Source organism: Megalopta genalis, chromosome 17 (genome assembly GCF_051020955.1).
Source record: "Megalopta genalis isolate 19385.01 chromosome 17, iyMegGena1_principal, whole genome shotgun sequence".
Lineage (NCBI taxonomy): Eukaryota > Metazoa > Arthropoda > Insecta > Hymenoptera > Halictidae > Megalopta > Megalopta genalis.
The window spans coordinates 4,658,011-4,668,979 of NC_135029.1; the positions used below are offsets into that span (position 1 = coordinate 4,658,011).

Here is a 10,969-nt window from a genome sequence, read left to right on the forward strand (position 1 = left end):
TCTGTTCAGCGCAAGCTACATCCGTAAATGACCTACCCTGACCTACCTTTTGCTAACGTGTTTGTAAACTAGATTTAACTCGATCTGCGTTTCTGTTTGATCTAGTTCAGTTCGTAAATTCAGCCTGAACTGGACGAATTCCAAGCCAAAGAATAAATAGGGTCTTGACATAAAGTTACATTGATTAAACTTGACGTTAACAGATAGTCCAGTTTGCTTTCCCAAACGGGGAGTAAACTGTTGCGTCGATTCACCGTTCGCATCTCGATTGCGGCTGACCGTGCTGTTTAACCGGGGCTCGCTTGATTTAAAATAAATTTTCAGACCCCGATTGAGTTCTGGAATTTATTTTCGAATCTTACATTATGCACCGAGTCGAAGGAGCAGCAGCGTTTAACCATTCGCGGATCACAGTTTCCCGAAGTATCGAAGACATTTTTCTTGAGGAACTAGATTTTGATACTTAAATGATGAGAAAAATAATTAAGTTATCGAGTAATTAGTTTAAAAAATTCCCACGACACCAAAGTTATTTAATTGGTCATCTAAATATGATTATAGAAAGTTAAAATATATCATAAGAAATATTAATTGAACTGTTTTGTATTTTAAAATTCGCAGTAACCATCAATTTGTTTAACATATCGCAATAAAAATGTGGCAATCGATGTGTTAATAGCACTGTTTTTAAATAACTCACGTATGAAATGTATAATTTTTTAAATACAGGGAACACTGATTTAGCATTTGTATTATTAGGTAAAAGCATAAGGCATACATTAACGCTATCTATTAAAAAAAATTAATTTACGATTGTCTCTTGTCCAAATGTAAAATTGCTTAGACATCATGGCAGGGTATACCCTACGATAGAGAGGAATATCTTCATTTTTGAAATATTTATATGCAATTTTAAAATTTATGAAATGATTTAGTTATAGAGAAGGCAACAGTTCTGTTTAGAAAAAATAGAACAGATTAGCCGTACTCCATTCAATAACAATTGGCACATCATCACTAATGACTAAACTGCCTCATCATCATCCAAGATAATAATTATTATCCTCTACTCCATAAATGGTTTTAATCGAATTCATTTCGATTTAGAAAAAATGAATGACATTCATATTTAGTAGATCATACATGAAATCTTTATATATGAACTTTGATTCGTTGTTATTATGCATTGTTACAGTATAATGTCACCTGTGCGAAGAACGAAGCATCTAACGCACAGGGCGAGTCATGTAATTTGCACACCTCGAGTAATTTTTAACAATTTTCACTCGGATTTCTCCTCTCTGAAAACATAACAAAACTGCTGATAATTGTGGCGATCTCGAGGTTAACAATTGTTGTTTCATAAAATCTGGATCGATGCAATCTTTTATCGGATTTTATTTAAACTGTCGTCGTTATAGTGCAAGAGATTCATCTAACCACTATTTTAAGTTGCATCCACCCTTGTAAATGCATCAAACTCACTGTGTACTGATAACTCAGACGTAGACGTCAATACGATCTTTTATATAAATTTATATATAAATTGATTTTATTATTTAAACTCTCTACTGTCCGATTGTTATAATGCAAGAGGGGTTAATCTAACAACTGTTTAAACTTTCACCAACAAATTTTCCTTGTAGATGCATAAGATCTGCCGTGTACTAATAACCCAGAAGTCGATGCGAGGCTTTAAATGCTTGAATTGTCTCGATATAGAGAATCGATCGTCCCATCAACCAATACGAGAAGTTCGCCTGAAATCATGAATACGGTCGGGTCGCAAAGAATCAATCGACATCTCTGTCTCTCTGTCTCTCTCTCTCTCTCTTGAATTGCAACGTTTATTCCGTATGCGCCGCGGCATATACACGAGAACGATCACCTGGAACGTCGTAGCTCGTGGTAGATGCCTGCGCCCGCATGTGCGACATAATACGCAATACATAATAAACAATATAATATACGATACATTGATACAACATACATATCTCCGTAAGTACACAATAAATATTTACAACAGATTGAATCAGAGTATATACGCGTTTCGTTAGAGCCGTGGGAGGAGCGAGAAGCGACGACGGAAGCGACTCGTCGGTAGAACAGAGTTACGAAAAAGGGGTTCGGTGAGATCACTGACGATGGGCATCCGTACCGTTTACACCTGGTTCTGGTCCTCCTTGGACGGGTGCGCCGCTATCCAGTCGAGCGCTTTCTGAATGAGCGGCGGGATCTCAGGTGTTGTAGGCAGGTGAGCGCCCTGCGGTTGGAAACCTTCGGCGTTCGCGACGTACGTCAACGAGATCTGTTGGCCGTCGTCGCTAGGGTAGCTGAAGCTGCCCTGCGCGTTCATCGCCTCGTTCTCCTGGCCCGCGTTCTCCAGCTGGCCCTCCTCTTGCGCCTTGATCCCGTTCCCGGCCTCGTAGCTCCATTTGTAAGAACCGTCCGGGTTCGGACCCTCCTGGCTTTGACTGACGATCGGGACCACTTCCTCCGCAGGAGCCGCTGCCACGCAGCCAGCCAACGCGATCACGGCTATCTACGATCCACACAAGACCAAATGATCGCTTTAGTCTCGACAATTTCGACGTACGGGCGAACCAAAACTATCTCGCCGAATTCGAATCTTAATTTGGGCACTCCGAGGCGAATTAACTTAACCAGATTGGATCGTCGATTTTTAACACCAGGACTACCTGAGTACGACCAGTGCGCATTGTTTTATAACTAGACTTTATACGAAATAACAGTTGCCCCGCCGAAACCATAACACGGATCCCATGGCAGGACTTTGTAGGGAACGTTAACATCAACCGCAGAGTAGAATGGAGCGAAATATGATCCACCACCAGTAGAACAAAAATACGCGACGTAATTCAAAACTTTTGCCAACCGATGCCAAACGCCAATATGACCAGGAAGGATAAAATCATGATGCCAGGACTTCGGACAGGACAAGTAACGCACGAATATATACCGAAAAAGACAATGTTGTGCAATGAAGAGGTCATGATTAAACGCATATTGTACGAATGCAGAAGATTCCATACTCAGAGGACGAAATACGGAATTAAGGAAGAGGCAACTCTAACATAAGAGGACCACGTAGAAGACGCCCTATATTATCTGAAGGGAATCAATTTATACAGTAGAATCTAATAATAGTAGCGTCGCTAATTACGTAAGAGTGGATGCAACGCTAAACCAGGAGACAAGAAAATTGTTCGAATCGATGGTGAGAGTCGGAAGTTATAGTGCAGAGCTGACAAGAAGGCGTCTGAGGCATATACAAGGTGTCCCAAAATTATGGTACTTCCGGGATATGAAGGGTTTCTGAGGGCGTTCGAAGTTGCGCCAAGGAAAAAGTTACTTTAAATGTTCTCAGGGACCCCTAATTTCTCGGAAGTTCCATAATTTTGGGACACCTTGTATACTCTGAATGGTACATGAAAATGTATTTCCAATTTGAACGATTTTAATACTGTTGCATGGGCGACCGCATACTTGCAGTATAGTTAAATACGCAGACAGAATTATAAATCACGCTTATTATGTTTATTCCGAGCTCCCGATAAAGTCCGTCAACCGACTATGCGTTGTTCTTGTTACAACGTTGTTATTGCATCGATATTTATAGTTGCATCGATATCAAAAGAGATATCGACAGTCTGAACCAATATCCGCAACAATATGTTGAAAATAACGCAACAACATCCTCAAATTTTTCTTCGCGTACTACGTATGGTATTTATTGTAATTTAATTGTGAAACTTTGTGCAAAACACAATTTTAGGATCTCGATCGAACACGGTAAAATTTCCTTCTTGAGTATGTTCAACAGGTTGGAAACCACGCAACAATATTTTGAAAATTTTTCGAACGCTATTACGGCTTTGTGTTTATCCTACACATATTGCCATAAATGTATAAAATCCAAAGACTAATTTAATGTGTTTCTAAACGATAAAGTTTACCAAAAGTGCTTCGAATTACTATACGTGTCCATATGATGAAGTTCACGAAAAACATTTTCTAACTATAATGTATGTCTAAGTAAAGAAGTTTATCAAAACGTTTCTAATTATAATGCGCGTCTAAATGAAGTTTACAAGAAACATTTTTGTAGTTTCAGTAATCGCGAAAGAAAAAAATCAGTGATAAATCATTTTGACTTTTCTAGTGTCAATCTATTTTTGAGGATAGAATATACTTGGAAAGAAATTGCTGTGCGTAGGGTGGACACGTGTGCTGAATTTGCATTCGATCATGTAGATCTGGCGCTGCATCGAACGTGCCTTGTTCGATATAATATATTTACAATGAAAATCGAACAACGTTTGTCGAACGTTCAAAACTATATCGAATCTAAGCACTGTTTAAGTACTGTTTCCTTCGTTGATCATAATATCTCGCATATTGAACGACTACAACTTTCCTACTCGATTTAACTCGACCAATTCAGTGATTACATAACGTACGGCGAAATTACGCTCGTTTCCTATTTATTCCCATTTTCTTTCAATTTACAAACCCACTGGACCGTGTACGCTTCGGCCACGCTAGTTCACGCGTACTTCAACAAAATGGAAATTCGTTTCACGTATTTCGAGCGAAGTTATTAAATACCGTTGAAACATTCCGCGGCAGTCACCGCGGTTGACCCACTTTTGATTTTTGTTATTTAACTGGAATTTATTATTCGCAGTTGAAACTCTAATGAAACTTCGAACAGGCTGTCAGCCATTATATCGTTGCAGCCGAACAAACTCGCCCGCGCAATTCTCGCGCGCCGGCGTCATCGTAGATAATCCTCGTTCGTTGTTTACGTTATTGTGTTTAAACGTCTATAAATTACGTCGCGGAAGATCGATACTCGCGTAATTACGCGTCTACCGGGTGCGATTTAAACGGTACATCAGACCGCATATCAGTTAAGCGAATCGATTGCAAGACTGCTGCTCGACCCGCGTGCCGACTTGCAGCCTCTTTACCGAAAACGGTCACAAACTCGGCCGCAGTAGCTATTTCGTTTCGAGCCAGCCACGAGCACTGGTAGAACGGCTGTTATTAGGTCAGACGTTGTAGATACTGCTTGACTGAACGGAGACCGTGCTCGAAATCGTTCTGTGTAATTGCGTTGTAACTCACGGGTCATAATTGATGAATCGTAATTAGCGCGTCGCAATCGACGAATTATAATTGATGCATCGTAATGGACGAATTGAAATTGACGCGTCATAATCGACGAATTGTAATTGACACGTCGTAATCGACGAATTGTAATTGACGCGTCGTAATCGATGAATTGTAATTGACATGTTATAATTGACACGTTGTAATTGACGCGTTTTATTTGACGCGTTGTAATTGACGCGTTTTAATTGACCCGTAGTAATTGACACGTTGTAATTAACGTGTCGTAATCGACGAATTGTAATTGGCGCGTAGTAATTGACGCGTTATAATCGACGAATTGTAATTGACGCGTCGTAATCGATGAATTGTAATTGACATGTTATAATTGACACGTTGTAATTGACGCGTTTTATTTGACGCGTTGTAATTGACGCGTTTTATTTGACCCGTAGTAATTGACACGTTGTAATTAACGTGTCGTAATCGACGAATTGTAATTGGCGCGTAGTAATTGACGCGTTATAATCGACGAATTGTAATTGACGCGTCGTAATCGATGGATTGTAATTGACATGTTATAATTGAGACATTGTAATTGACGCGTTTTAATTGACGCGTTGTAATTGACCCGTAGTAATTGACACGTTGTAATTAACGTGTCGTAATCGACGAATTGTAATTGGCGCGTAGTAATTGACACGTTATAATTGACGCATAGTAATTGACGCGTAGTAATTGACACGTAGTAATTGACGCGTTGTAAGTGACGAGTTGTAATCGCGTCAAATGAAGATTCTCTTTTAGTAGCCGCAAAAGTAGCGAAACAGGAAAATATTGAATACTTCGAATAAACCACGTAAATCAACAATCTTGCGTTAATTGAGACGTTTTTCGACTCGATACTCGATCTACAACGAATCCAGAGTGAACAGAACAGATTAACCGATCATTTCTACCGAAAATACGGTTTTTACACAAATTCAACAAAGTTTGTGTCTGCGATCACCGAAGACGATTTTAGAATTCGAAGAAATAGAGAACTCGCCTAATGTCGGACACTGACATATTTTGTTGAACAATTGAAACGTAACGGAAAGATTTTACCTGCGAAAAGAATGAAGATAAATTAATGACAGCAAGTACTTCGACGAAACTAACACGTCCCAAAAATGATGAAAATAAATACGATAAAGACGGTAGAAGCTATTTGCAACTGAACTATTAGAAGCTGTTACTAAAAAACCTATCTAGTGTAACAATTTATTTTAATTGTTATCGTTTATGCACATTACCAGAGCATCTACAATATCGTACGTCGAATGTTCAAGAAACTATATTACCTCGTGGGTTGTGAAACAAGCAACACCAGCCTATATTTTTCAACAAAATGTTTTACAGAGTGATGATAAAAATTGCATTCAATTCTTACGTTGCATCATGGAGCTGGCGAATACTTTACCGGTCGTTCGAATAACTAGCAGTATGTGCTTGCAATAAATTTAACCTGCCGCGAAACCAGTATTAGACGCCGTTAAAATCGTACACCATAGTTCGAAAAAAACCTGCGTTCATGCATCGACGAACGGATGTTACAACACGCGAGATATGCCTACTGGTTTTACCAGAATCGTGAAAATCAACAACGTGCTAACAAGTATACAAATTTTTCTTCTGACCATTTCGCTTCCGACATTAGCACAAAAGGAAGCCCGATAACTTCTCTCCGAAGTAATCGTTCCAGAAGAAGACGCCGCGACATCAAATTGATCGACTCCAAATAATTTGTTAGCTTATGAAAAAGAAGTTGCTAACGCCTTCGAACAATTTCATACGAAGTTACCTAAACTGTCGATTCTCGCGTTTAAAAGAGCTACTACGGAACTGCAGGTGCTTCGAACAACTGAACTACCAAGAGGAGATCTAGCTGGGTTACTAGGAAAGATGTACCCTCTACCACGAAGACACAGACCGACTAATATTTCCAGCACAGCCCCGGGAGGTACACGTTGCGCTCTATCCAGCCCGTTCGTGTTCACCCTACTCACCTCGATCGTCGATCAACTCCCGGGAACCGTTCGACCGAACGAACCGCGACAAAGGATAGGACTGGCAAGTGAGAAGGAAAGAAATCACAGGTAACGTTTCACAGGGGTCCCGGTTGTGGATCACGCACAGATACGCAACATCGCGGTCCCGGCACTCGACGATCCTCCAAATCGCAAGCTCACTGAAGACCGGTTGTCGGTGACTTCCGTCCCCACGAGCGCACCCCCGAATCCTCGGTCGGAGCCGAGCCGACTCTTTCCGCGGTGCGTTACTACTCCCTTAATTGCGCTTACCAGTGACGTATACATGGTGCAGCAGTAATCGCTGATGGGCAAGTGTTTATCAAGCCCCGCAGCGCTCGTCGTATATATACCCCTGGAGGCATCACCAATACGACCGTTTGCCTAAGTAACGATAGCCACTGTGTTCCTAAGAGGACGCACATGGGACACAGAGCGACAGAGAGAAATGGCAAAGGTGGAAAGGCTGCCGGGCAGAGTGCGAGGGAGAGAGCCGACAAGATGGTGACACAGTGGCAGAGGGACCTGAAAGGGGGGTTACACGGATCCTCATTTAACGCGCACGATGCACGCGGATGCATGTGTGGGGAAACGTACGGGGACAACAACACACTGTACATCACCCGGAGAGAGACTACCTTCCCGGGGATCAGCATGTCACATTGCGCTAAATGTCATCGGGTCCCCGTTATAGGATGCTTACTCAATTGTCATAATTTCTTTAACCCTCTGACCGCGGGCAACGCGCAAATCCCGTTTCTCTTGTTTCGCGAGGTTTTCTGGGGCTCGACACAATCGCGTCGCACTTTGTTGATGGGGTGTCCGAGCTCTTTGGCCCGGTTCTAGGCTTCCCGAATGATGACCTCCTTTGTTCCTGTCGCTGCTGGGCTTTCTTGGGTTTGTATACTGGACGCACCGAGCCGGTTAACGCGACCGCTTTCACGTTTCTTATTTTACAATTGTTGGGATATTGTGATGCAGTTACCTTTGTAGGAAATCATTGGATCTTAATCGGAAGATGCACTGTGTTCGGATTGCGGATTTTATGCGTTTACGACAGAAATGGATGGGAGAAATGTGAAGAAGTGGAAAGATGTATAAAAATGTGACAAGTGAGAACATTGACGTAATATAAAAATATATGAAAAGTGAGGACATTGATATAATATAGAAGTACGAAAAGTGAGAACATCGATAAAATATAAAAATCTGGAACATGAAAGGATTGACATGATATAAGAATATGAAAAGTGAAAACGTTAAGAGAAACCAAGGAATGTTGACGTATTAATTTCAACGTACTAAAATTGTTTAGAAAAGAGTCAAGTTGCATTTGGCTCCTATGTTTTGCAATTCATGCGGACAGGTTTTATTTTTCATGAAGATTCACACTCAAATTATAATTAAAATTTTGGTGTGCCTAAATAAATTGATCCTGTCGTCGATATAAAAAACAACACTGCTTAACAGTAAAAAGTGAACTATAAAACAAGTTGATTTAGGGCAATTTTTGGAAGGTGGTTTTTAAATTTCAAATACGGTTTTTAATAGCAGAATTAATACGCGAACATGAATTAGTTGTTTAATTTAAAACGGTGACGTATTGACGTGAAATCATCACATAAGCATATTGTGATAAAACTAATTTTCACGGAACAGGGAAATGTTGACATGCAAGTCTATACTGTGCTATTCTATGTGCCAGCATATATGCAAACTGTTCGATGATAACACACTTTATGTGGTTTGAAATAATATTTCCTGAACAAAATAATAAGTGATAATTGATATGTCATACGAATTTGAATTATTTTAGATATATTAACTATTTTTTTTATTTTATTTTGTACTGTTTTACCATTTATTTTACTAATATTCACCATCAAATGTTCGCTCTCATTTCGTTCCACCGGAAAGCTGAATTTTATTGGTAATCGAAAAAACATCGAAGTCAATTTTCTTCTTTGTAATTGAGGCACCGTTGAAATCATGCCATTTATATTCAAAAGTAATAAATGAAGGCAGAAAAAGCATGAACCAAGATTTTTTCAAAATGATATCCATATGCAAAAAGAAATATTTGTATGCATACAAACATTCTGTATTACTACTATTTCATTGTTTGCATTCTTAATGCCAAATTAAAATAAGTTCATTCAACACAAAGTCAACATTAGTCTAAAAAATTTAAACGAAATCTCTGAAAATTACTTTCGACAAAAAATGATTGAGGGCGTATTTGTTAATTATGACAATATACTAATAAAAGCGCTAGGAATAATACGTTTCGTGTGACAAATTGTACTTCTTCTTTAAATTAAATATTAATCCAAAAAGACGTATGCGGTTTCCAGCGACACTAATACGATTAACACGTTCCGTGCCGAGCTTTTTTTACTCGAATCTTCACACTTTGATATTTTACTAAAACTTGATGTATTACGTGCAATTATTAATTCTCGTACACATAACAACGTAACAAAAACTTATCAACGCCCATTCTTGCGGTGGAAATTGATCCTTCGGTTCTAAATTTCTTGTAAACAATTTGTTCAGTTCACTAAGTAAACATGCAAGCGTGTACCATCGATGGTACACGTGGCACGGAACGTGTTAATTAAGTGGTTTCGAAAAATTGTGAAAATTATATATTTCTAACGAGATGTTTCATTGCTCAAATTAAAGATGAGGTTAGTATTTCATACATATCATATAGGAAGAGCCAGCGATTTATACGGAAGGGAAATACATATAATCGCCCGCGGTCAGAGAGTTAACGGAGCTGACAATGAGATATCCAGCCTTTTGCTTGGAGAAATGGCTGCTAGTTTGTATTCACTGACGTTAAGTACATACTCTCGTTGGCAAAACGTATTTAGTCGAACGCTCTGAAGCATCCACGTTGCGAAAATAATTGTCTTTACGTAAAGGAAGTATGTATATAGAGATGTCTAGAATAGATTCAGGGACTATTCATTCATTTCCAGGTATGAACAAAACATTCGTAACAGTTTCTATTGACATTCTTTGTTTAAAAGATAGGCATTAATAAAATTATATCTTTTACACTCTATACAGTTATTTATCTCGTATAAGAAATATTATTATTCAAAACATGACTAAATAATGTCATTTGGCGTACATATTCTGCAATTTTTGCTCGCTATTTCGATTATATATGATTATTTGAAGAGTAGCTCGTTATTTCTTTAGATCTTAGAATTTTAGTTACACACGTATCTCATGCTGCCAATTAACCTAAATAAGAGCAACCGTATTAGTATATCGTACATTATGATAATATAATATAAGATCTGATAATATAAGATAAGATGATCAATAAAAATTGCATTTATTTCCCAATGACGAAAAAGAGGCTTGAATATATCAAATGCCGCATCTATCAGTTATTAATTAATTTCAGCCATTGGCAGTCAATTTCCGACTAATCGAAAAGATTTCAATAGATAACTATTACTCAATTACCGAGATCCATTACGAAATTCTATCCGAAGTTCTATACACGATGCGAGTTCCTCAATAACGATTTCAATCACTGGACGTCTCCGGTTTCGTTGCTAACGACCAGATAATCCGTCGAGAATTAACGGCCATCTCAACTTTTCTTCTACCCGGATTCGATGGCAATGATACCGATAGCATCAACTGATTTTAAATATCATGAATAGTCAGGGAGCATGCCGCGCAGTAAGCTCAGTCGGTGACTTGGAATCAACCTTTCATTAGAAACGTGCAATTACGTG

General features: G+C 39.1%; 1 protein-coding gene and 1 long non-coding RNA gene across 3 annotated transcripts; one reads left to right on the top strand and one right to left on the bottom strand.

Annotated features, from left to right (window-relative positions):
- Positions 1-1,827: 1,827 nt before the first annotated feature.
- Positions 1,828-7,635, bottom strand: LOC117227965 (cuticular protein 22). Its single transcript, XM_033483541.2, has 2 exons — positions 7,479-7,635; positions 1,828-2,542 (listed from the first exon to the last, which is right to left on the bottom strand). Exons 1-2 carry the CDS (start codon positions 7,491-7,493, stop codon positions 2,162-2,164), a joined length of 396 nt encoding a protein of 131 aa, XP_033339432.1. The 5' UTR covers positions 7,494-7,635; the 3' UTR covers positions 1,828-2,161.
- LOC117227962 (uncharacterized) lies at positions 7,626-10,578 on the top strand. Of its 2 annotated transcripts, none has more exons than XR_013034983.1 (2): positions 7,626-8,102; positions 8,187-10,578. It is a non-coding gene; the product is annotated as an uncharacterized LOC117227962 (long non-coding RNA). The 2 variants fall into 2 exon arrangements; XR_004492204.2 differs by having other exon boundaries at positions 7,644-8,102; positions 8,199-10,578.
- Positions 10,579-10,969: the final 391 nt, after the last annotated feature.